The following is a 26,227-nucleotide window of genomic DNA, read 5'->3' as shown; positions in this document are numbered from 1 at the left end:
TTCAGCCTGCCACTTAGCAGAGCCTTACCGGGCACCTCCTACTTCCTGGGCTCTGCTCCACGACCCACCCACTGGGCAAGTCACAGCCAGGAGCAACTATCACTTAGAAGTAAGCAAAAAGCACCTGCTCCATGCAAATAAGCAGCTAGGAAGGAAAGGGCCCTGCAGCCCGCAGGGACACCAGCGGGTGGCTTGCTGCTTGGCGCCTTTCCGCCTTCTTCAGGTCCTTTTCATTTCGAAGCATGGGAGAGAGGCAGGGAATGGAGACATGGCACCGTTTGGGGGGCGGGGGAACCGGTGAATTACACCCAGCTGGCCCTCGGGTCTCAGAAGGGTCTCCTCACACCGCCTGCTTAACAGGGAGTGGAGCCCTGCTTTAAACTAGCTAGCCAGGGCTCTCCAATGGAGGAAAGAGCTGTTACAGCCTCTCTCAGAAGAAGCAATTCAGAGCCCGTGCTGAGCTGAAGGCCAGCTCTTCAGGATCAGTGTTTGCCCACAGTGCTCTCCGCTGACCTGGGGGCTTGTTTCCTGCATTTACCTCAATCTAAAACAGTTTTATCCAGGCGATGGCAGCGTGTGCCTTTAATCCCAGCACTTGGGAGGCAGAGGCAGGTGGATCTCTATGAGTCTGAGGCCAGCCTGGTCTACAGAGAGAGTCCCAGAACAGCCAGGGCTACACAGAGAACCCACCACATCTCTCTCTCTCTCTCTCTCTCTCTCTCTCTCTCTCTCTCTCTCTCTCTGTGTGTGTGTGTGTGTGTGTGTGTGTGTGTGTGTTGCTTGAATATTTGTGTGCACCACGCATATACAGCTGGTGTCCGTGGAGGCCAGAAGAGGGGGTCAGATCCCCTGGGACTGGAGTTACAAAGGGTTGTGAGCTTCTGCCTTCAGGGACTTCCTTGAGTTCCAGGACTCAAACTCAGGTCCTCTGCAAGAGCAACAAACACTCTTTACCGCTGAGCCAAACCTCCAGCCTTGTCCCCCAGACGCCATTTCTATGCATCTGGCCCCCACCCCCAGTCTCTCTGGGTAAGAAAGGAGCCATGCCATTAATCTCCTACCTCCCCAGGCGGCACATGGTGGGTGCTAATTATTTGTTGGATAAGAATTTCCCCTGAACCAAAATGCAATCATCCTTCAATGAATGAAGCCCAGCCCGCAGACGCAGGGTTTAGTGTATGTTGAGAGCTGAAGACTCACGAGAGTTGAGAAAGTAAGGAAGGGCATAGTGGCGCACACTTTTGATCCCAGGACTTGGGTGACAGAGACAATCAGATCTCTGTGAGTTCGAAGCCAGCCTGTTTTACATCTTGAGTTCCAGGGCAGCCAGTTAGTTACACGGCAAGACCCTGTTTCGAAAACAAACAAACAAACAAATAAAATAGAAGTGAAAGAGGAAATGAGAGTCTAGCTTTGGACCTGGTCCTGGAGGTCCTCTAAATTTGGCTTTCCCCCTTTGCCGACCTCCAAGTTGATCTTTGTCCCTGTTAAAGATGTTTCTGAGATCGGCTGCACTTGCCTTTTTCAAACGTTTTCAGAACTTTTAAGAGTCTCAGAGGGAAACTTTTTTTTTTTTTTTTTTTTTTTTTTGAAGCTGAGAGTCGAACAAAGTCACGATCTTTTTTATAAATGACAATCTGGAGGCCAGAGAGGTCTAATGATTTTCCCTGAGGCTGCACAGGTAGTTCGTGAGACAGGGTCTGAATTCCCACCTCCTGATTTCCTCGCTGTGCCTCCAGCAGGTCCCTCGGGAAGTCTGCCAAGGACCCCTTTCTTTCCCACATTCTGTGACACCTCCAGTGAGGCGGCTGAGGCCAACGGATGGGAAATGAAGTCAGTCTTTGCTCCGCTAAAGATTCCCCCCCCCCTTTTGAGCTGTGCCCCAATTAGCTCCAGATTTCCAAAGTCTAGAGCCAGGGTCCCTGTGGCCTTCAGCGGGTTGGCACGTGAGCAGAGGCCAGCCCGCCCTTGGGCTCCAGGCTTCTCTGCGGATCTGGGGCTGCACACTCTCAGGCCCGCCAGCCTCTTCTGGAGCTGGTTGCTTGCCTTTCCCACCGAACCAATCATGCCAGAAAGTCATCACGACGGTTTCAGAAACTGTATTGTGAATTATGCAAAGCGCGCGGATAATTACAGTCGGGCGCCCAGAACGCAGACCGCATATGCCGCTGCTGCGGGGCCGGGTAGCCCCTGCGGCTTCTGCCAGAACTGAACAAGTCCTCTCCGTGCGGGGTGGGGGTGCACGCGCCCGTGACTGTCCCGTGGTGGCCTTCTTGGCACCCAGTTCGATCGAGAGTTAGCGGCTGGAGAAAGAACATTCCGGTTTTGATTGGGGGACAACCGTGCGGAGCTCGGGAGTATTTTCACAAGTATTGGCGTCTGTATAGGAGTCAGCAGGCTCAGGTCCAGGCTTTGCAAGAGGGCTCGTTTGGAATCCAGGGCGGCCGTGTGTCCTTCCACGACCAAAGCTGGGCACCTGGGGAAAAATTAAAAACAAACAACCAAACAAACCAAAAAAAAAAAAAAAAAAAAAAAAAAAACACAAAACAAAACAAAACAAAAAAAACCACCCGGTTCTCTTCCTGCCCAACACACCCTTAAGCTTCTCCCTGAAGACAGGCCCGGGGCTAGCTCCCACCACCCCCTTGCCCTCCTCTTTGCCCGAGACAAATTAGGTCCACTTGAAGTCTTTTGTCCTTGACCGAGGGCCCCTTCTGCCTCGACATCGCGCCGGTGCTGCTGGCGGCCGCAGCAACAATTGGCTTTCCGGCAAGAGCTAGACCCCAGGACCCAGAGCCGAGCCCGGCACGCTCTCTCTAAAACCCTAGCCGGAAATGCCCCCCCCACCGGGCACCGAGTTCGAATTTAAGCTGTGCCCAAACTGTCTGCCCCCTCCCCCAAAAATAAAAAATGTTAACGCTCTCTCCTTGTCACCTAAACACTCCCACCATACCCTAAACTCGGCCTAGTTGGAAAGGCCATAGAGGGGAGGTGGCAGGGGACGGACCCCGGGTGGGTGGCTGCTGTGTGATGGGCCTGGTGAGGGGGGGAGACGGACAGCCGGGAGTGGGGGGGGAGGGTTGCGATCACGTGCTGAGGCCCGCGACCCGGAGCGCACGGCCCTAGCGGGCTGGGACCTGAGCCGCCGACCCGCAGCTCAGGGCGGGCACCCGGGGGACGCCAGCGAGTAGTAGTGCCAGCTCACGGCGGGGAGGTGGGGGAGAGGAGATGCGGGGGGGGGGGAGCCAGCGATGAGCGAGGGCCGCTGGCCCCCGCCCCCCCACCCGCCCCCAACTCCGTCTGGAGAGCGGGAGGCGTGACCCCTGACCCCTCACCGAGCCCCACGCCCCGAGGAGAGGCCCGCAGGGCCCTTGTTCGACAAGTTCAAGCCGCCGAGGGGGCTTAAAGGGAATTAATCTCCCGGGGATCGGAGCTCAGCGCCCCCTCGGCGCGCGCTGTCCCCGCGCCCGGGGCCTCCGGAGCTCCAGACCAGCCGGGTGGCGGGGAAGGTGGCGGGGCTCTCCCGGGTCCCCGGGGGAGAGGCTTGGCCTTCCAGCGGCCCCAGGGCGCCCGATGGAGGCAGGAGGGCCATGCCAGCCCCCGGTGGGCCGGCTTCTCCGGCGCGGCCCTCTCCCCCCTCGGCGCTGCCCAGACCCCGCAAGCCCAGGCCAAGGAACCGTCAGGCCCCCAGCCCAGCCCCCCGGGCCCACGCACCGCGCATCCTCGGCTCCGGCTGGCCACGGATGGTTGCAAAATGAATAAATTACTCACCTCGGGGAGAGATCCAAGTTTTCCCCCAACGGAGGGGGTGGAGGAGGCCGAGGGACCGACAACGAACCAACTCACACGGCCGCGTCCGGGAGCGCGCAATCGCACCCACACACAGCCACCCGGTTTCTTCCAGCGATCCGGCTGCCGGGCACGCTGGGGTGAAGGGAGAGAGAGAGCGCCTTGAGGGAGCCCCGTCACCCCGCCCCTCCTCCCTTGCCGTGAAATATTAAAAAAAATTCATTTTTTTTTTTTTAATTATTATCCCAAGAGCGGTTCGGTCCTCTCCATCCCGCACGCACCGAGCCGCCCTCCCGCCTCCACCGCTCCGACTCGCCAGCTCCCGGAGCGCCTGCATTTTCCCGGGAAGCCGCTGGGAGGTTCATTAATATCATTAGCATTTAACCCCCTCCCCCTTCCCCACCTCCTCCCCGCACATGGCTGACGTCAGACCCCGCCAGGAGTTGGGGGAAAAGCTAAGTGGGCAGGGGACGCCCTCCTCCCCTCCCCGCGGCTGCCTGTCAGAGCTCCGCCGGGGATATTACCAGAGGCCCGGCCCGCAGCCCCCGGCACAGAGTCACGGGGGGAATGAACTTCTGGGCCCCCCCCGGCCTCCCCGGACGCTCGGACCCGGACGCCCGTCCCCGGGGGAGCCGTGCCGGAGCTCTAGCGGCCCGCGCGGGCGCCCGCGGCGTCCCCGCCTCCGAGCTGTGGCTTTCCGCCTCCCCGCGGGGCAGATCGGCGGCGGCGGCGGGCACAGCCCCGGCCGCTCGGCGAGCAGGGCGAGGCCGGACACCGAGGAGCGGGCATGGGCGCGGACGGGCATCCCGCCCCGGCTGCCCCGTAAGGAAGCTCGCCTCCGCGTCCCCGCGTCTCCATCACCTCCCCGCGACATCTCCCCCCCCGGGTCCGGTGCTCCCTCTCTCGTTCGTCCGTCCGTCTGTCCGTCCGAGGCCGAGTCCCGCGTCTCCCCCACGTCCCCAGCGGCTGCCGTTTTTGCCCGAGCCGGGAAGAAACTTTGAGGATGCTCACGCCTCCTCCGCGCCACGGCTTCTGAGCGCCCGGCGGGCAGGGCCAGCGCGCGGGCCCCGCGGCCACCGGTCCGGCCCGGGCTCCCTCCCACCCCCACCCCCGCAGGCTGGAGGGCGGCTGGCGAGCCGCGGCGCCCGGCCCCGGCGGCGGCGGAGACGTGGGCGCGGCGGCCCGGGAGGCCGGCGGTGCCCACCAGGCGCTGCGCCCCGGGGCCGCCAGCATGAGCAAGCCGGCCGGATCAACAAGTGGGTACCTCTCGGGGTCGGCCGCGGCGGGGGGGGGGGGTGTCCCCGGCGTGTGGCCCGTGGGGGAGGGCGAGCTGGGGGGGTCGGGGGGTCCTCCGTGGGCGGGGGGAGGTCTGGGAACCGGAGCCCGGAGGGGGACTCCGGCGGGGATGGGGGGGTGCGCGTCCGTGGGCCTGGCTCTGCCCCGGCTGCGGCGTGGGAGCCTTTGGTGAAACGGGGAGAGCGAATTCGTTGCTGCTGGAGGCCGGCTTCTCCCGGGGTCTCCCCCGGAGGGCTGGGGAGGTCACGGAGCCCATCCGCCGCGCCCCCCCCATCCCGGTGCAGCGGGCTGTTTCCGTTGGGCCTCCGGGTGCGGGGTGGGAGGGCGGCGGCGGGGCCGGGAGCCCGGCCGAGGGTCCGGGGCGGCGGCCCAGCATCGCGGCCGCCCGGCGCTGGCAGCCCCCGGCGCGCGCGGGCGGCCGGGCAAAGCGGATTGCGACTGGAATGCTCTGCGCCCCGTTTCCAGCCCTCGCCAGTAATCCTGCCGAACCGGGGAGCGGAGACCACTCAAAAGTCACATTTCCCTTAATCCTAAATCCGCGTCGGTCACAACTGGGGAATGTGAAGTATGGCGAGCCGCTCCAGCCAGGAGGGGACCAAATCCCTAAGCCGGAGGACTTTGGGGAGCCGGGCCCCAGCCGGGCCAGGACTCCGCGGCCTGCTCGCCCCGGCCGCTTCTCCCAACTTCTGAGGCCGAGCTCCCTGCGGGCCGCTGACCCCTGCTGGCTCCCCGAGGCGGGGGTGCGGGGCCGCTCGGACGGGCCAGGGCATCCGCGAGCCCAGGCTCTGCCGAACCCCAGAAGGCGCAGGCCCTGAGCCGGCGAGGAAGGCGCCCGCCGCGCTCCGCTCTCCCCGGGGCTCTCCCGTTCCCGCCTTCCCCAGGCCGGAGGCTCCGAGCTCTCGGGGCCGCGCGTGGGGCCCGAGCCCCGGAGCCCCCCAGCCGCTGGCCTTGTCTTCCCCTATAGCATTTTTTTTTTTTTTTGGCGCTCTCTGAGCTCCTGCCCGCCCCCTCCCCCTTCACGCGCCTACATTGTCCCGGGTCTTTGAAAGTTGCTGGAGTCCTGGGTACTTCTGAGGACTGATAATGAAGTCTCACTCAGGATGGATGCGATTCCCGCCTCCATCTCCCTCCCCCGTAAGAAGTAGGTTGTGTTTTGCATTTTGTGCGTTTGTTTGGATGTGGGTACTGAGTTTAAAAATCAGAGTGAAGGGAAAGCCAACAAAACCGGGGGGGGGGGGACGTTCAGAGTTAGGGACCTGAGGAGGAACCGTCACCACCGCCTCCGTGCACAGCCAGCTGCTGTCAGGACCGCGGTTCCCGTCAGCCTCGGCCTAATCCTGGCCCTAGCTGTTCGGACCTCCGGGAAGGAGTGCAGGCTCAAAAAAAAAAAAAAAAATCATTATTATTATTCTGGTTGAGCGTCTTTCTCAAGAGAAGCAGGCGGAGGAGGCGCCTTCTCGTTGCAAAAATAAATCTCCACTGCAAAAAGAAAAAGAAAAAAAAAAAAAAACCGGGGTGGAAGGGCCTGGGCACGCGCCCTAACCCGTCTCCGAGAGTCAAGGTGGTTTTGCCCTTTTTAGAGCCCGAAGCGTCCAGAAGTGGGGTGTCCGAGGCGGGGGGAAGGAGTGCATGCTGGGCTCAGCTCTCAGCTCTGGCCCAGGCTCCGCGGACTAGACAGGAGCGAGCAGAGCCGGGCTTCGGAAGCCGGGATGGGCTCAGGATGCGCGGAGGCACTCCGCGGGCAAACTTGACTTTTCCCGCTCGCCGGGCCGGGGTCTGGCGTGCGAGGCCTCGGGCCAGCATTCCGGAGGGCTCGGTGGCTCTGGGAGCCGTCGCTCCCGGGCCGAGGCGGCCAGTCCCCGCCAGAGCCGCTCTCCCCCACCGTTCCAGAGCCCGGCGGCCGCCGGCGGGGAAGCTCGGGTCCGGAGGCCCAGGCGGGAAGGGGGTCCGCCACAGCGGGGTGGGGCTGAGCCCCGCGGGGCAGGGAGGTCCCCGCCCTCCTCCGCCGGCTCGGCGCGGCTGGGGAGCAGAGCGTGGTCACCCGGATCCCCGCCTGGGTGGTACCGAGACCCTGGCCAGTCACCCCTGCAACCCAGACTAACTTCTTTCAACAACCTCTGATGGTAATTACAGTAATCGAAGCTGCCATATATCTTTAGGCAATTATGACACACAAAAAGCCCCGAGGGACCCCCTGGGGAGGGGAGTTAAGAACCGTTTTCCAGCCTCGGGAAACTCCCGGCTGGACTCCCGTCTGAGCCCGCCCGGCTGGCTGAAAGAAGAAGGGGAGCCTCTCAGCAGCCAGCCTGCTTGCCCGTGACCCCGAGTCACCCTAACGTGGCTGGGTGGCGGGGTCCGAGGCGTCGAGCCTCCCCTTGCCCTGGAATGTTCGCCTCCCTCCCCTCTGCGCCCCGCCCCGGGCCCAGCCAGCCAGCTCCACGGCTCCCCTGTGCCCGGGAGGTCCATCCTTAGACAAGGCCCATCCGCAAGGGCCCGAGCGGTGGGTGACCGGCGGCCGTCCCGAGCGACGGGCCGGGAGAAGGTCGCCCCACTCCGCGCCGGCCTCGTCGCTCCCCTCGGGTCCCCCAGGAACGTGCGGGTCCGGGTGGAAGGCTCCCGGCTGGAGAGGGCCCCGCCGCGCCTTCCCCTGCGGGCTCCCTCGGCATCACCCACCGGTGCTCCCGGGGTGAGCGCGGTCCGGGCGCGAGCGGGAGAGGTCGGGGGAGGGATGGGGATGGGGGGGGAGTGGTGACAGGTCCCACGCTGGGTCCGCTCCGGCCCCTCCCTCCCTACCCCCGCTACCCCCCCCCCCCAGCACCACCTCCGCTCCGGCCCTGCGGGAGAGGGGGCGCCGGAGCGGTGGCCGCGGGCCCTTTGTCGCCGTCCCGGATTCCCATGCTACTCTTTTTGACGGGTCACTGGTGGCTCTATAGGCAGGTGCCGCGGCGGGCTCGTAATTACCCCGGGCTGAGCCGGGGTCCTCGCGGACCTCCCCCTGCCGGGTCCTCCCCCCCCAACACACACACACACACACACACACACACACACACACACACACACACATACCGTCCCCACCACCCCACCCCTCCACCTGAGGCCGTGCCAACCGGCCTCCCCGGCCTCCCGGCCTCCGCGGCCCCGCCGGCTCGCTCGGCTCCTCGCCGCCGCCTCTCCCGCCCCCCGACCCGGGGTCCCCGCCAGGCCCGGAACCGCCTGGGCCCGGCTCCGGACGCCCCTGACCCGGAGCTGCGGGGAAGTGGGGTGTTGATTGTCACCAACGATTATTATTTTTTTTTAAAGGACGATGTTAACACTTCTCACAAACATTCCCCGCTTGCGGAAATGGGTCTCTTCTTAGCCTGTGAGTTGCTTGGGGCACTTGTTGGGCTCGAACCCCAGAGGAAATGCACGCGTCCCTCCTCCTATCGCCCCCTACCTAACAAACACTCCTCCCTCCCGGAGCCCAGCTCTCCCCGGGCCCGCGGCGTCCAGGCGGAGTCCTCTCATGTGCGCGGTAGCGATCCAGGCAAAACCAGAGCAATTCAGAAACACGAAAACAACTCCCTCTTCCTCCCTTCCTCCAGCAGCAGGGAGACACAGAGGACACGCCGGGGCCGGGGAAGGGACAGTGCTGAGGGGACAGGCCTTGGGGATGGAGGGGACTGCCTCTCGCTACCCAGTGGAGACAGCCACAAATCGGTGAACTAACTTTGCTCCAACTCCCAGACCCGCCGGTTACTTCCCTCCCCGTCAGTTTTTTTTTTTTTTCCCTAAAAGAAATAATTTCCCAAACTCGAGGCACTAGGCATTTTTTTTCCATAGGTAAAGAGAAAGTTGGGCAATTACCACTACCCTTATTATCATTAATAATCTGAGTATTAGCATCACAATAATAATCCCAATAATAACAAGCGCCGGGCCCAGCTCGGAGAAAACTCGATTGCCTTCCAGCTGCCAGCCCCGGTTCCAGCCGTGTTTGTTTTTCTGCTTTTTTTTTTTTTTTTCCTTTTTTACATTTCAAGTTTGTCTCCTTGCGCGTTCACTAACAACTTTTTTTTTTTTCCCCTGTTAAATGCAAGAACGGAGGAGGGAGGCGGCCAAACTTTCGGCGGAGCAGAAAGGCAGCGGCGGGCCGAGCTGCTGCCCGGGCCTGCTGTAATCTTTTATTCCAAAATGGGTCTGGGCGATTAGAGGAGACCCAAATACATGTAGCCGGGCATGAATAATGGTCATTGTAGGAAGCTGACACTTGCTCAAGGAAAAAAAGTTTGGCTATAAAATCTCTTCATTATTTGCTTTTACCGCAGCGCCCAGGCTAATCCCCTCAGAGGTCAGATTGCTTAGCATCTTTCTCCCCCTCGCCCCTCTGCTCCTCCCCGTGCCCCCTCTCACCCTCTCCCCCCTCTTCCCGGTCTCTCCCGCCACTTCAGGCCGCATTTTAGACATCCCGTGCAAAGTATGTGGGGACCGCAGCTCCGGGAAGCACTACGGGGTCTACGCTTGCGACGGCTGCTCCGGGTTCTTCAAGAGGAGCATCCGGAGGAACCGAACCTACGTCTGCAAGTCTGGAAACCAGGTACTCGCCAGGGTTGAGATGCCCGGCTCCCCTCTGCGCCGGTCTCCTGTCCTCCCCATCCTCCCCCCACCCCCTCCGGCCAAAGCTTCCTCTGGATTCCCCGACCGCTCGTCCTCTTCCCTCCCTCCCCCGCCTCGACTTTGGGTGGCCCTTTGGCTCTGCAAAGGCCAGATAAGGTTAGGGAAAGCCAATGACTTTACAGGAGAGAGTCAGAACTCCCACGGTTTTTCTACACTTTTTTTTTTTAATTCCTTGGTCACATTTTGACACTGAGTAAGGCCCACAGCCAGTCTGAAAGCCTGCTCAGAGAACTCAAGGAAGGTTAGAATCTGAGGCACAAGAAGCAAGCAGAAGGCGGCAAGCAAGCATCCTGTTGGGCTGTCTGCCCTCCACATTCCCATTCTTAGCAGCAGCCAAGCTCAGTCTAAAAGCCTGGCTGGGGTTTCTCAGCCAGACTCACTAACCACTACCTCTAGCTAAGACTCCAAAGTGGACGTGGGCTTGCTAGGTGCTGAGTCCTTCCGGCTCTGTAGATACAGGGGCGCCCTGGGGCTAGGCAAGTGTAAGGACTCAGGAAAGGGCCGGGTGAGCGAGAAGGGAAGGCTCAAAGGAAGTTAGGGTTCTAACCTTTCCTGCTTACAGGATGAGCCTGTCCAGCTGTATTTCAGTACAGCACAGGCTCACCCATCTCACACAGAGACAGGCAATCAGGGAGTGAGCTGAAACCGGCTATAACCTCCAACCAGAGCTAACACCCCCACACACACACACCATTCCCAAATCTGTGGTTCTTGTCAACCTAGGAGGTCAGCCTTCCAGTCCCACACTTTGCTCACCTTCTATACAGAAGCCTCACCTTTATCCCCTGGGAAGAATCCCAAGAGTGCCTTAGTCAGGAGCCACCCTCTGGCAAACTAAGGGTGAACAACACCCACTAATTAACATATCGGACACACATCATAGGGGTACTAGTGAATTGTGATCTTATCCACTTCTGATCAGTTCTGATTGGCAGCACATACAAGAAGACATATGCATTTGGATGAGTTATTTTGATCTCTGCAACCCTCTCACCCCCTTTCTTGGGTTCTCAATGTCTATGTCAATATCATAATACACACACACACACACACACACACACACACACACACGGGACTGTATCCCAGACATTCCACAGGTCTGAGATCCTGTAGGGTGCCAGATCTGAACAGCCGTCTACCCAGAATACTGCTGTTCTTGTTGTAGGAAGGTCTTGGCTGTAGCCTAGGCTGGCTTGAAACTCATGATCTTCTCTCAAGCTCAGGGGTGGGTCACCACACCAGGCCACGTATCTTAGATGCTTATGTCACAGACTGAATTGGGAATCAGACAGAATCTGGGGCGTTGTGCTTTTAAGGAGATGATCATCAATTCAAAGACATCTATATCAGTCCGCAGTGCTTGCAAAAGAGTCACAGCAAACCCACCAGGCCTGTGTCTCTTCCCAGGCAAAAAGAATAAAAGGTGTCAATTTGAGGCTCTCCTTCCTTCTCTCGGGTTCCAGATACCTGTATACATTTGATGTGACTGAAACCCCACTTGAGACATTTTGCCTTTGCATGTTCATCAAAATCCAGAAGATAGCATTATGATTGGACACCCAACTCCATTTACTAATCAGTCATTTGAAACTCCTTACATTGAACTATTTTGCTGCTGGCTGAAGACTCTCTGATGGACCCCCCTAGGAACTCAAGTCATTTTTTCTCTCGTTCTAAGTAAGACTAAGCGAACACCGTTTCAATTTCTTATTAACAGCACCGATGACATTTAGAAGTCATTATGAGCATCTTTCTGCCTTAACTGTAAACTAATTAACTAAGCTTGCTTTGGGTTGAGTTGGGTGTGTATCCATGCTGGGTATCTGTTGTGAATTACATCCCCAGCCCAAGTCAACATATTTTTAATTGGTGAGGAAGATTAAATAAGTTGTTGTGTGTAATTTTCCTTATGGGATATTTCAGAGAGGAAGTATAATCATCCCAACTTCAGTGCTTATAAATATTTAAAATTGTGATGCAAAATCATCTTTTCCTGCGTATAAAATCCTCATGCAGAAGGCTAGGCGTTCCACTCTGTGGAAGAATGCCTGCAGCCCTGGGTTCTACCCCAAGTGCTTCAAAACAAAAAACAAACAAACAAAAAAACGTTCACACAGCAGGTATCCATACTCATGCCCCCTCCCTAAAGACACTAACTCAAACAAACACTGAAAGAAACAAGCTGGCTGTGGTGTTTGGGGGAAGCAGGAGAACCAGGGATTTAAAGCCAGCCTGGGCTACACAGTAAATTCTAGGTCAGCCTGGACTATAGAGCAGGAAGTCTCTGTATCCAAAACCCACAATCTGGGAAACAGCTCAATGGTAGATGTAAGGTCCTGTATTCAAACCCAGCACTATGGAGGGAAAGAAGGAAAAGTCAATGCCCCTCCCCTGCCCCATGCCTATTTTGTAGACAAGGACTCACTCTGCAGTCCTGGCTGCCCGGGTCTCACCAAGATCTACCTGCCTCTGCTCCCTAGGTGCTGAAATTAGAGTTGTGTACCATCATACTCAGCTAGATTTGCTTTTTATACACTCTTTTTTTCCACACAGAAAATTACATTAGACATCTGTTTGCTCATCGCTGTCAGATAAATATTTGTAAGGCAGCAACTGTCTTTCCTTCCCTCCCCCATTATCTTGCTAATTACTCTCTCTGTTAACCTCTTCTCAGGCAGTATCTCCCACAACTTCCTGAGTTTTCCTCCTTAGGCCTTCAGCTCCATGCCCACACACCCTCTTTCTGTAGGCCTTGCCCTTCTGAACACCCTGGATGTCACCTCACATTCTAGGTGTGGCTGCTTTCTGGGATCTAGGCTGAGACTAGTTCTTAGGACTTCAGGGGTGTCTCTGCTTTGAGGTTGTGTAAGGATGGTTTTACTGCAAAGGGAAAGGACACAGAGGAGAGAAGAGTAAGGGATCAAAGTTTATCTCTCAGATCCTTGGGCTGGCTCAGAAGATGGCAGCAAGCAATAGACTCAAGACACAACCACCAAAGGCAGCCAAAGTGGCCAGGCCCCTCTTCGGATGGTGCTCAGGGCCAGGCCACCAGGCCCTTGTCTCCATCCTGAAAAACATCATTTGGGCACCACTCCTGAGGTCCCTGACTTGCTTCCATTTTGAGCTTCTTCTGTTAGCCAGAAGAGATCTCAAAAATCAGGAAAAGACCTTTCTCTTTGTCCATCTACCTGAAGTCAAGGGCTGGTCTTCTTGTCCCAACCCTGGAATCCCAGCCCCTTACTTACCTGGTCCTGCCATTGCCCAAGGTTCTCCCATCTCACTAGGTCTGGCTATCGGCCCTGGGTCGGTGGCTGGTCCCCACGCTGGGTCTCACACCCCAGGACCGGGTTTCGGTCCCCACCTAAGGGCCCTGGGGACCTCTGACAGCTTGCGGATCTGTTTCAGGGAGGATGCCCCGTCGACAAGACCCACAGAAACCAGTGCAGGGCGTGCCGGCTGAAGAAGTGTTTGGAAGTCAACATGAACAAAGATGGTAATCAGTATACGCCTTTATTCTTCTAATGTTGATTGAGTAGTAAGTAAATTATATGTACAGAAAATAGATGGTACTCCTATGCATGTAAATCATTTCCCCAACAGAACTCTCCTCTCCAGATGCTGGGAATTGGCCTCCGGCTGCCAGTGGCAGCCTCTCAGAGACTCTGCAGCCGTCCCCAGCTGACCCCACTGTGTTCCAGGAAGAAGTCCCATGCCCACGTGGGAAACCTGCGCCCCAAACCACACTCACTAAGGCAATGCTTTGGGGCAGAAATCCCAAGCCCAGTTGCATATTTCCTGCTTGGGGTCCTGCTTGGGGACTGCTTCTTGCGGTCTAAGGAGCCTCCCTAAGATCTCAGATCACTTAAGTCCCTCTGGAACTCTCCAAGCGCAGATATTTTTTTTCTCCCTCCCCCCCCCCCCCAATGGGAGATTTCAAGTCCCCATTGGCAAATTCAGTATGGGCATTGAGTTGGCCCTAAGCCCTTCAAGAGCCTTTTGTCGGTGGACCAGAACTGAGGGAAAGGGGTGTAGAGAGGAAGGAGGACACATCCCTAGGGGTGCCGCCGACACCGCGCTCCCCTGAGGCCCAAATTCGAGCTATACCTGGGTCTTCAAAAAGTTCAGGGCTTAGATAACGGTCCAAGCTGTACTCCTCGCCCCTCAACTGGTCTGAGGCACAGAGCCTCTCTCTCTCTCTCTCTCTCTCTCTCTCTCTCTCTCTCTCTCTCTCTGCTCAGGAAGCAAGAGGGAGCTTCCAACCTGTTGACCTTGTGTATTGACAAATTGTCACGCTCTGCGGGCGGAAGATTGCCCTGAATTAATTTGTTTGTTTAAACTGTCGGTGGTAATTGTCACGTCTCCCATGCCTTCCCCTAACACGTTTGGAGACGGCTCTCCCTTGTCCCATCCCCCCCTAGCGTTCCTTGGGCTGGGGTCTCTTTCTCTCTCTCTCTCTCTCTCTCTCTCTCTCTCTCTCTCTCTCTCTCTCTCTCTCTCTCTCTCTTTTGTCTGGGGCCTTGGAGGCTAAAGCCACTTGTAAGGGAAACCAGGAGGTGGAGGGAGACGATTTCCGCGGACCTGGTTGTATTTGGTGCTGGCTCTCTTGGTGGTTGGGAGCAAGGCGCCCTGTTGTTCCCCAGGCCCAGGGAGTCCCTGCGTTCCCTGAGATCTCTGGGTGGGCAGGGACCACTGGGCACCCTCCTCACTATTAGCCACCTGCCTCCCACCTGTGGCCGTGAACCGTGCCCTATCGTGGGGCGGGGGTGGGGACAGAGGTGACCATGGGCCCCCCCGCAGCCTAGCGTCACCGCGCCGGTGATCCCAGGCCCGTGTTCTCTGTTTGTCTCTGCAGCCGTGCAGCACGAGCGGGGGCCTCGGACGTCCACCATCCGCAAACAGGTGGCCCTCTACTTCCGCGGCCACAAGGAAGACAACGGGGCGGCCGCGCACTTCCCCTCGGCGGCGCTCCCGGCTCCCGCCTTCTTCACGGCGGTCACGCAGCTGGAGCCGCACAGCCTGGAGTTGGCCGCCGTGTCCGCCACACCAGAGCGCCAGACCCTCGTGAGCCTTGCTCAGCCCACGCCCAAGGTCGGTGGCTTCGCTGGGTCCAAGGAGGCTCCTCTTAAGCCAAGGTCCGAGCCGAGATGCAGTCAGGGGGAGATGGAGGGGTTGAGCCGAAGATGCTGATGTTTTAACGCACGGTAGACACCGCCTCCTCCTCCTCCTGCGCTCCGGGCAGCTGCAAGCTCACACTCCCGGGGACGCGGGGTGGAGGCCAGAAACCTGCACCTTCAAGGGACCAGGGGCTGCCAACTCGGCCAGGGTTATTGGGTAAAGCTCTCTAAGGTGCTCCCAGAAGGCCAGGAGGGACTGGATCAGAAGTTGTCTCCACCCTGGGGGAAGGAATCTTCTGAGGTGCCCCGGGATCTCTAATCTTGGAGAAAACTGCAGAAATCACAGGTAGAAGGGCTGCGTTTTTCGTACTGCCCTGACCCACTGGAAACCACTCCTACGCAGAGGGCTCACAGCCCGGGAAGGGTTATTAGCAGCCAGGGTCGTACCTGGGAAGGCTGCCACCTAGGGACTGCACTTCAAGCCAGCCGACTCCTCCCAAGGCCCCCCGTTGAGGGAGAAGAACCTAGGATTTTCCCCCAGAGGAGGCCAGCTGCAGCCTCACACTGCTGGGAAGCCAGACACCTGGGCACACACACGTACAATATTTAATATTGCTTTCTTACCCTTGATGTGTATAATAAGCTCTGGAAAGTAGTGTTATGAATATGTTGTCAGTTATGAATGGGAATGCTCTGTGAATGATTAAGATGTCTAATTGAAATATTTCCATAATATACTAATCCTTTCTAAAAATACTCATATGCATATTTGTGTTTGGGATGCCTATTAATTTATACTTTTTTCGTATCTATTTTTATTTACACAAATGCAAGCAGTTCTTGTCTAAATTGACAGCCAGGCCTGGGACTTGGCTCAGCCGGAGAAGTATTTACTGCAGGGGACAGAATAGCCAGACACCCCTGAGGAAGACAGAAGCCCCCAAGGAAAGCAAATGCGCCTCCCCCAAAAGACATCATTCCCCAAATTCTGTAGGTAGAGATGTTTGCAGGCAACGGAATGTCTGAGCAGAGCATCCCCGCCTCTGCTTAGCCGACACCATGAAATGTCAGCTGTCCTACAAAAGCTGTGGTCTTCTAACTTGCAGATGTTTTTTTTTTTTTTTCTTTTCTCCCTCCTCCCAGTATCCCCATGAAGTGAATGGGACCCCAATGTATCTCTATGAAGTGGCCACTGAGTCAGTGTGTGAATCAGCTGCCAGGCTTCTCTTTATGAGCATCAAGTGGGCAAAGAGTGTGCCAGCCTTTTCCACATTGTCTTTGCAAGATCAGGTATGGCCAGCAGGGCATGGAGGGGTTGGGAAGGAAGCGGCAGTGCTCAGCCTTAACAGCCGGATGTCCCCAGCATAAATCGGCAAGGCAGGCTTGCGTGCTGAATGATGGAGAACCCACTTATCTCTACCAACATCACTCTAGAGGTTTGGAATATCTATGGAATCGTTAGTTAGACATGTAATTATGTCCAGGCAGTGGTGGTGCATACCTTTAATCCCAGCGCTTGGGAGGCAGAGGCAGGTGGATCTCCATGAGTTAAAGGCCAGCCTGGTCTACAGAGAAAGTTCCAGGACAGACAGAGCTACACAGAAACCCTGTCTTGAAAAACAAAACAGAAAAGTAATTGTTACTTTCAAGGTAGGTTGATGTGCTTTATGTAAAACGCATGTAGAAGTACATTATATCTTTTTTTAAAGTTTAATTGAAACATCTTAATTTTCTTTAGCAGTGACAAGCCAGGGGTGAAGACCCACAACTATACTCCTAGCACTTAGGAGGCTGAGACAGGAAAACTTTGAGTCTGAATCCAGCCTGGGCTACAAGGAAAACTCTTGATAAAATGCTGTTTTCTTACAAACACTTAAGCTGAGAGAAAGTGTTTATTCATGTGTGAGATTTTGTATCTTCAACTTTTTACTCTCAACCATAATGTGTATATTTTGATCTACTGATTTCTCACCATGTAGAGCCAAGAGATGCCTTGACTTGTTGACTAGTTGTTTGGTTTATTCTTGTTGGTCCTTTTGGGGGCATCGCTGTGGATCAGATCAGGGCCTCATGTGAGAGAGAAGCATGCTATTGCTGGATGACATCCCCAAATTGCTTTCTTGATTCTTTCACTGCTTTTAGAGCTTTTAGAAACAAAAAAACAATTTTGTATTTCTTTAGTTATAAGTGATGTTCAAAAGTAAGAAAAATTATGTACAGCTAAAACCTTGCATTATAGAAAACCCCATATATTTTGTTGTTAGGAATATTAAAAATACTAAAAATATAATCATAATATAATTACATTTTTTTGAGACACAGTTTCTCTGTGTAGCCCTGGCTGTCCTGGAACTTGCTTTGTGGACCGGCTGGCCTTGAACTCATGGAGATCCCACCTGCCTCTGCCTTCCTGAGTGCTGGGATTAAAGGTGTCTGCCACCACTGCCTGGCCATAGTTGCATTTCTAACTAATGATTCCATAGATAGATATGTTCTTGTCAATATATTTTTAATATTAAGATGAAGAAAGAAGTACTGGAGAGATGGTTCAGTGGTTAGGAACACTGACTCGTCTCCCAAAAGTCCTGGATTCGATTCTCAACACCCACATGGGAGCTCACAACTGCCGGTAGCTCCAATTCCAGGGGACCCAGCACCCTCTCAGAGATGTACATTAGGCAGAACACCGATGCACATAAAATAAAATAAATTATTTTTAAAGGAGGAGGAAAGAAACAGAGTAATCACAGCAATTGCTGTTAAGAAAATTAATGACAATTTTCCCCCAAAAGGCTAATAAGCAATTTCTTCTTTCTTTCTTTCTTTCTTTCTTTCTTTCTTTCCTTCCTTCCTTCCTTCCTTCCTTCCTTCTTTCCTTCTTTCTTTCCTTCTTTCTTTCTTTCTTTCTTTCTTTCTTTCTTTCTTTCTTTCTTTCTCCTTCTTCTTTTTGTTTTGTTTTTATACCATAGGTCAAGCATGGGCCTTGCATGTGCTCAGTGAGTTAATGCTCTGTCATTGAGTCACACGTGTAGCCTTCATCCATAGTTCTAATGCAGAGGGTTTAATTCTTTCCATACCTGAAAGCACATCCTTCCAGATACTTGAGGACGACAATGTGCCAAATACACATGCTCTCCCGGCACGAGATATGGCCACAATTATCGTTTACCTCTAATTTTAAAATTATTTCCTGTACTCAATGCAATAACACAAAAATAAAGCATTTAAAACATTAAGCATTTTGGTTTAATTGTGAATTTAGTTACAAACCTTCATGATTCTTAGCTTCAGAAGTAAATTATTTCATATAAATCATCCAAAACTGGCTGGTTTTCGACAGATTTTTAAACAGAGAATTCTTTTCAAGGTTGTAGGGCCTTTCTTTGACCAGATTTACTGGCTGCCTTTAATCTTTGACCCCATCCCCCACCTTACCCACCCGTGTGTGTGTGTGTGTGTGTCTGTGTGTGTGCACACATGCGAGTATGTATAAATTGACTTTTTTTCCCCCTGAAAACAAGAATTTGTAGACTGTAATCCAAATAAAATTCACTTCCTGTCTGCCACTTAGCCTTTTGCTGGAAACCCTTCAACAATAAGCAAACTCCAGTGAAGTGGAATTCAGTATATTAATTTGGAAAAGGAGCCAGATTTTCATTTTAAATATTCAATAGCACATTTTATTAGAATGAAAATGACAAGCACCTTGATGCTGTCCACTTATGAGTCTCAGAAAAATCAGGCAGGGAGACGAGGTAAACTCAGCAAAACCTGATTAACATAATTACACCCTGATTTTCCCTCATGGCTCTTGGGAATTAGTGATTTCTCCCTCTCCCCCTCTCCCAGCCCCCTCAACTCCCCAGGAAGATGGAACCCTGACCGACGAGCTTAGGAGTCTCCAGTGTTTCACAGCAGTGCTGTCCACCTGCTCAGCTGCTGGTGGCATTTAGAGAGAAGCTCAGGTCTCTAGAGAGGGGTCCAGGTGGCCAGATATGGGTAGCAGCAAGGACAGGAGGGGTTAACCCTTTCCGGAGGGAAGTGAACTTTGGGGATCTGGAATGGCTGACTCTGAAATGCATGTGTGTGTCTGTAAGCACCACTTCCAAAAAGAAAATGTGGGAAGTAAGGGGAAAATAGATTATTTGGGGGAAAAAAAATTACCAAGACGGGCATTTAAAAACACTTTAAAGGAAATTTACATATGGAAATTGTTTATAAATTTATAAATTACACACTATATTATATTATACATCTATTGTATGACAGCTGACGCTTTTGGAAGACGCTTGGAGAGAACTGTTTGTTCTAGGAATAGCACAATGGGCCATTCCGGTTGACGCTAACACTCTACTGGCTGTATCTGGTAAGAATTGCACAATTTAATGACTTTGTTGTAGAAATTACCATAAAAATACATTACTGAAAAAAGAACAACATGTAAAGAATAACAAATTCCTGCTGAACAATAGAGTATACCTGTCATTTATAAATCTATATTTAAATGCAAATAATGTTGTTTTGTTGTATTCATGACTGCTTGCATTGTTATTTAAATGCAAATTACTGTGTTTGTTATCATCCAAGAGAAGATTTTATATTAACTTTCATACAATATAGCCAGTTTACATGGAATCAGATATCCCAGAGTGACAATTGAATAGATATTGATATGCAGGATTTTGTCAAAAATCAATATTAAAATGTAAAAAAATGCCTTCATATTAGAGTATTTATCCCATATTTCAATTCTAGGCATGAATAGTGACAACACAGACTCCCAGAAGCTGAACAAGATCATATCTGAAATACAGGCTTTGCAGGAGGTGGTGGCTCGGTTCAGACAGCTCCGATTAGATGCCACTGAATTCGCCTGTCTGAAATGCATTGTCACTTTCAAAGCTGGTAAGCAGACACAGACCCCTATCTCTTCCTCCTGCCGTATCTCGCCACCCCATTAATTCAGCTACTTCAAAGCCTAGCTCTGGACTGACCTGTGGGGATAGGGAGGCGGGGGGGGGGGGGGGGGGGAGGGGGGAGGGGGACGACGACTCTGCCCTCGGTTGTCCACATCCGGAGCCCTATGCGCCCACAGTCCTCCTTGTGCTGGCTCTCACCGTTTCCTGGTCTTCCTTTCCAGTTCCCACACACAGTGGTTCCGAGCTGAGAAGTTTCCGGAATGCTGCCGCCATTGCAGCGCTTCAGGATGAAGCTCAGCTGACGCTCAACAGCTACATTCATACCAGGTGACCGCTATTTGCTGTGAATGTGCACTTAAGAAAATTGCCTCCATTGTGAGCGCTCCAGCAGGCAGTAAGAAGCCAGTTCAAACGTCGTGACTAATTATCCTGTTGCCAGCCAGTTAATTTAGGTAGAATCCAAGTCCTCACCTGTCTCTAGCGGGGGAGGGTGAGGAGGGCAAATTGAATTAGGTGACAGGAGTGAAGAGCGCTGCCAGACAGGGTATGCTGTGCTGGCGGGATGGGCTGTGCCCATTTTATGAGTCCGGGCACGGAGAGAGTCAAAAAGCAATGAGGTCTGAGACATTAGGTCATCTTTGGACAGGTGCTCGTCTTCAGCAGCCAGCCCCAAGTTTGAGAAGCGCCGAGCCTGCCGCACGGGCCATCTTTACTCTGGTGCTTGCTTTTGGTGGTTGGTGTCTGCGGAGTTATCTGGGGTCTCAGCACGCGCCATGTCACTTTTGTCTAAGCAGGGCCCTCTGGCCGATGTGGGTAGGATGTTGGTAGGATCCATAAAGTCGGCCCTCCTTCTCAGTCTATTTTGAGAAGCCACGAGGCAGGCTTTTAAGAGCATAATGAAACCTCGTTAGCTTCCTGAGTTGGGAGGGTGGTGGAGCTGAGTTTGGAATAGCGTCTAGAGGGGACCCATGGAAGCCTGTTTCCGCCATCTTAACATTGACCGTAGACAGCTCGGTAGAGATAAGCATATGAGCAGAGGGCATCAATGCCCTCCCCCTAACCTAAGGGGTCAAAGAAATCCCAACTCAGCAGTAGCCATTTAAATGCTAGGATCTCCTTACTTATGTCATAAGTCACACTTTGGAGGCTGGGTGAATAAAACCGTTCTGCATTTATGAAAAGCCATTGAAAGGACATTGCCACGGCTGGAATATAAATTATAAGCATTTGATCCTGTAACTCGGAATCATAAAATGGAACAGAACACAGCCTGGGCATGCTTCTCCCATTAGAAGCTCACTTGTGTATCTCAACTGACCTCTGACACTGGAGGCCAGGAGCAGATTTAGGACAGTAGGCAGGGAACACGGAATTAGGTATTGGCTCAGCCCGGCTTTTGCTAGGTAGGCACTATGCACAGTTGGGGGATGCAGGCTATCAGACCGCCCTTCCCACTGCGGGAAGTGGGCAGAAGCCTCACTTTTAGTTCACACCGGAGAGGAGAGAAGGTGTGAATTGGGAAGGAGTGAGGAAGGTCCAGAAAGCTTGGCTAAGGAAGGAGAAGACACATGGGAGGGGCCTTGCCTGGTGGAGGGGTCTCAGTAGGGAAGTGTGGGTGCAGTTCCTGGGGTTGGGGCAGCTGGAGGTGTTGTGTGAGGTCTGAAGATGAGCCGAGGAACCTCAGAGACAGCCCAGTACGCCAGAAGCTGCTGGTAGGGTGGCCTTGGAGTATTCCACCACAGCTGGCCACAGTCTGTTTTGGAGACATGGCAAGGACACTGTCTCTCTCTCTACTCTCAATAAGAAAGTTCTCTGTGGCTGAAAGGCATCTGCTCTGTCATGCTCTGCTAGGAAAGGGATTCCTAGCAGGAGATATCAGCTGGCATTATAACTTAATGCTGAGACAGACATGGGTCAAAATAACTATTTCCTCTTGTCTTAGCTTAGTTCAAATCAATTAACTCTCTTTCATATTGTCCTATAAGCAATTCCTCCAGGACATATGGAGCTGGCTAGGAACTGGCATGTCACATTGCCATATAAGAACTGAAGATCCTGAATCTGTAATAGGCACAAAACATTTAGAACTGAAAAAAAAGAAAGAAAGAAACTTTTGATTATTCACACCAATGAATTAAAGTCAGGGGTCCATATTCTACAAATTAAGTTAAAAATGTTTCTTTATTATTCGAGAGTTTCAAATCCACCTCAGCTCCTCCCAGATTCAAACCCCGAATCTCCCTCCCAACTTCATGTGTATTTTTTTTTTAAGCCACTGAGTCCAATTGGTGCTGCCTGCACATGGTAGCAGCATCCACTAGTGCCTAGGGAACCTGCTGGGGGCTACCTCCCTGCAGTAAGCTGATGCCCTGTCCCCCAGCGACCATCCACTGCCAAAAGCACCCCATCGAGGGGTGAGTCCTCACTGGCCCTTCCCCATCCACAGGGGAATTTTGGCTGACTTGATCTTACTCTGGTCTTGTTCGTGCAGCCCCAGCCACTGTGAGCTCATGTGCTCAACAGGCCCGCGTGTTTGAAGCAAAACCCTGCTTCAAAGCAGTCTGTCTGCTGCCACCTCTGGCTCTTACTATCACTCTATCACCCCACTTCTAAGATGAGTCCTGAGCCCTGGGGAGAGGACATGTGATACAGATGTCCCATTTATGGCTGCGTGACCCACGGTCTCTTATTCCCTGCAGTTTGACCAGTTGTGTGTGTCAAAGCATCATCCACGGGGAAAAGCAGCATCCTGATGAGGCGTGTATTAATTTATGGGTGTACATATAAGTACTTAGGGAGCAGGTTGATACTGTGTCCGTGTAGCAACACAAATACCAGGCTCTTCCCTGAGGCCTAGGACCTACTCAGCCACACGTTCTTAGTCCGGTTAACAGTACCAGCCATGAGTTCATCTTGTGGAGTGGTCCTTAAGCCCACTACAAAATAATCTTGAGGAGCCAGACACACACACACACACACACACACACACACACACACACACACGTTATTCTTTCTAGGCGGCACTCTTCTTCACGTACAACATGCTTTTCTTGTTGACTGAGTGACCAGCTCTTTCCCAGCTAGAGAATAAAAGAGGTGGAATGGATGAGTGGATAATCCGTTGCAGACAATCAGGAGTTAACCCTCGGGCTTGGGTGCAGCTCAGGGGCAGAGTACTCCGCAGCCTCGCACACACGAGGCTCTGCGTCCCTCCCAGCACAGTCACAAGGTTGTCTGGGGTTTCCGGATCCTCCCAAAGCCATCCTTTCCAGAAAGTGTCATTTCCTGCAGCAGCTTCTCACCTCGGGAAAGGTTTAGCATGTTGGGTGGATGCCACAGACACAGAGACTGTCTGGGCATCCCAGACACCTCAGCTCTGCAGAGCTCTCTCTGTCCAATCCTGGGAAAGGAAACAGAGCCTCTGGAGAGAGAAGGGCCCAAAGCTGAAGGTAAAGGGAGCTAAAGGAACCTCTAGCAAACGGTGAAACTCAGGTGTTTTGCTGCTCTACTTATTAATGTGGTTGGTTGGCATTTTCGTGTGGTTGGGGCTTTTTTCTTTTTTTCGGTCAGTGTTGTTGTTTGTTTGTTCATTTGTTTGTTTGATGGTCTCATTCTATAAGCCAGGCTGGCCTGGATTCACTATCTCTATGTTGTCCAGGCTAGTTTTGAACTCATGGCAATCCTCCTGTCTCTGAGTCCTGAGATTACAGATATGAACCACCACATCCACCTTTTTTTTTTTAAACTGTAGATAAATGTCATCATTTCCACCCCACCTTATTGATTAAGTGTGGTCTGGTGCCCTGTTCATGAGTCCCTATGAAACTAATATGAGAGCCAAACAGGAGTCAGAGTGAAGTGTTAGCTTTATGTCTGGCTGCATGGAGTTCTTCTTTGTCTAGAGCTAAGAGATAAGCGTGGAAGCTATTCTCCTACACTCCCTCTGCAGAGCAGGGCTATTGGTTGCGTAAGCACAGTTAACAGTGTCCTTCGAAGGAATTTGATGTCCCTCAGTTTCTGGCACCTGTGGCCGGCGTGGAGCATGGCTCAGTCACACAGGTGTCTGGAGCTCAGTTTAGGTGGGTTTTTTTTTCTCAGTGGAGGAATGCTTTCCCATAGAGGATATTGATACCTGACTCTAAAACAGTGGCTGGAGCAGGATCGGGGTATGAGAGGTGGGGCACAAGCATCTGAAGACAGGGGGAGCTTGAACACGCACATCTGAGCACAAATGTATGTTGGACATCAAGTAAGGAAATTGTTAAGCAATTCCTCACATCTTTAATTATATGCCAATTTCATTGACATGAAAGTTGGGTGGCATTGCCACCCAACAGAACTTAGTCTTTAATTTGCAGTGTAATAAGGGTGGAATTATTCCTGAGAGTGACAAAGTATAATGCCTGAATAATAATTCGGAGAATTGCTTAGAGAAAGAAGCCATTTTATTTGAAAGAAATAGTCTGCTCAAGAGCGTTGAGAATTTAAAAATATGAATTCCACTGCCAGCTTCATAATCATCAATCCTATGGTCATTCCCTACAGTGATAACATTATGTTTATTATTTGGTTTAAAATTAGCATCAGGTGTCTTAAAGCTGATTTTTCTAGAAATAAAAATTTATTTCCTTTATTAATGTCATAATAGACAGACAGACAGAGAACACATGTCATTTGGGCAATGTTATTCCTGTTTTGGAAGACTCCAGTGGTCTACCTGTGAAACAGGGACAGAGGTATCTGTCCTGGAGTCTATTGTGGGGACAACATATTACTGAAGAGGTCCAAGTCAGGAGGTTACCCTGGGGATGATGTGAACCCTGGCTTGTGTGGGGCTCTGACATTGCTCTCGTGGTTTCTCCTGCTGCAGATACCCCACGCAGCCCTGCCGCTTCGGGAAGCTGCTGTTGCTTTTGCCAGCTTTACGTTCAATTAGCCCCTCCACCATAGAAGAAGTGTTTTTCAAAAAAACCATCGGCAACGTGCCAATTACAAGACTGCTTTCAGACATGTACAAATCCAGCGACATCTAAGCTCCCCAGCTCCCACTTTCCAAGATGGGGCAATGTCAGATGGACTTCTACCACGTGGGACAAAGCCTCGACTAACAAACCTTTCTGGAAGGAGAAACCTGGGAATGAGTTGCCTTCAGGAAAAAAAAAATAAATGCCAGTGGACACAGAACAACAACTATGACCTTCTGCTCCCTTGAAGTGGGGCAGCTGGAAAGGCCAAGTGGAACCACAGCGGCTGTTGCCATGCCCTGGGATGGGGTGAGCTGGGGTCACCACCACAGGCTGAGACAGCCATTCTGCCTCTGACCTGGAAGAGCCAGCCGAACTGTTCAAAGCTGAAAGACAAGTCATGCGTTCTTTTCCTTTGTAGCACATAAAGTCAGTTGATCAACAACATCATCGTATACCACAGCCTTCGGGTTGGGTTGGAGCATTTACATAAAAAATAATGCTTAGGTTTTAAATCAAAAGTATTATCAAAAGTTTTTCTTCTATCATAAATCTACATTAAGTGGCCTTCAGAACCAAGTGAGTAAGTGAAAATGTAGCTGTGTAATTTCCTATTCCTCCCCCACCCCAGCCCCTTTTCTGTTCTGTTGTTTTGTTTTGTTTTGTTTTTCCTTAATACCACAGGCCAGGCAACCCCTGTCAAAGGAACTGACGACAAAAAGGAACTTCTCACCAAGATTTCAGGTTGGATAGCATCTCAAACCAGAAGCGCTCTGCTGAAAGAACCTTGGTCCAGGGAGGGTGAGTCCAAAACAGCAAAACCAAATACAGTGGAGCCAGGTGACTGGGTGAGGCTGCTCGCTGTCCGGCCATCACAGTGCTAAAGCCAAAGGCAACAGGGTCAGCGAGTCACGCCCAATGGTACGAAGGCAAGGATGCAAGCCAGAAGGAACTACTAGGAGATGCGTGCTAAACAGATTCCTGAACATGCCATTGCTAACAGCCTGGGACTCTTGAATGCCTTTCAGAAAAATCGGGTTTCTACTAAAGCCTCGAATGCACACACAAACACCCACATCGCCGTACACTCTAAGCTGCTCCTTGGGTATGAATCTATACTTAGGGAAATGTAGGAACAAACATTTTTAAATAGCTGCTGTACTTTTCACATTTTGATTTGTTAGGTACTAGCACGGATGGAGGGGGGGGGAATTCAGCACTTGGACTAGCATAGGATGAGTCAAACTTCTCTTGTACAAAGTGAATTAACTGATTTGTGAAGTTAAAAGGTTGTACTCATTGTATTTACAAAGAATAAAAATATATTGAATTTAAGTAAATGCTGCCTGGTTTCTCGCCTGTCTCTCTGGCTTGCTCTTTCCCATCAGAGACAAGGTGGTGGCGGCCCCAGCTGGTGTGAAAAACCCAAAGCTCAGAGCTGTCCCTCACAGAGCAGAAAGAACTGAGCTACAAAGGCAATTTCCTTCTT

The 26,227-nt window shown here is 52.8% G+C and overlaps 1 protein-coding gene across 2 annotated transcripts; it reads left to right on the top strand.

The window, feature by feature from the left end:
- The first annotated feature begins 4,319 nt into the window (after positions 1–4,319).
- Positions 4,320–25,686, top strand: Nr2e1 (nuclear receptor subfamily 2 group E member 1). Of its 2 annotated transcripts, XM_021644368.2 has the most exons (9): positions 4,917–5,045; positions 9,516–9,661; positions 13,147–13,234; positions 14,594–14,829; positions 15,999–16,145; positions 19,125–19,221; positions 19,611–19,760; positions 19,996–20,101; positions 24,645–25,686. In XM_021644368.2, exons 1-9 carry the CDS (start codon positions 5,021–5,023, stop codon positions 24,805–24,807), a joined length of 1,158 nt encoding a protein of 385 aa, XP_021500043.2. In that variant the 5' UTR covers positions 4,917–5,020; the 3' UTR covers positions 24,808–25,686. The 2 variants fall into 2 exon arrangements, with proteins under 2 accessions (XP_060229184.1, XP_021500043.2); XM_060373201.1 differs by lacking the exons at positions 19,125–19,221; positions 19,611–19,760; positions 19,996–20,101; positions 24,645–25,686 and having other exon boundaries at positions 4,320–5,045; positions 15,999–16,139.
- Positions 25,687–26,227: the final 541 nt, after the last annotated feature.

Source organism: Meriones unguiculatus, chromosome 20 (assembly GCF_030254825.1).
Source record: "Meriones unguiculatus strain TT.TT164.6M chromosome 20, Bangor_MerUng_6.1, whole genome shotgun sequence".
Taxonomy (NCBI): domain Eukaryota; kingdom Metazoa; phylum Chordata; class Mammalia; order Rodentia; family Muridae; genus Meriones; species Meriones unguiculatus.
The sequence above is the reverse complement of the archived record's forward strand: the minus strand, read 5'-3'. Positions and strand labels throughout refer to the sequence as shown.

Coding starts and splice junctions, on each gene's coding strand:
- Nr2e1 (XM_060373201.1), top strand. CDS start 4,357: ATGAACTTCTGGGCCCCCCCCGGCCTCCCCGGACGCTCGGACCCGGAC. Junction 5,046..9,515: donor CAAGCCGGCCGGATCAACAA/GTGGGTACCTCT, acceptor CCGCCACTTCAG/GCCGCATTTTAGACATCCCG. Junction 9,662..13,146: donor TCTGCAAGTCTGGAAACCAG/GTACTCGCCAGG, acceptor GATCTGTTTCAG/GGAGGATGCCCCGTCGACAA.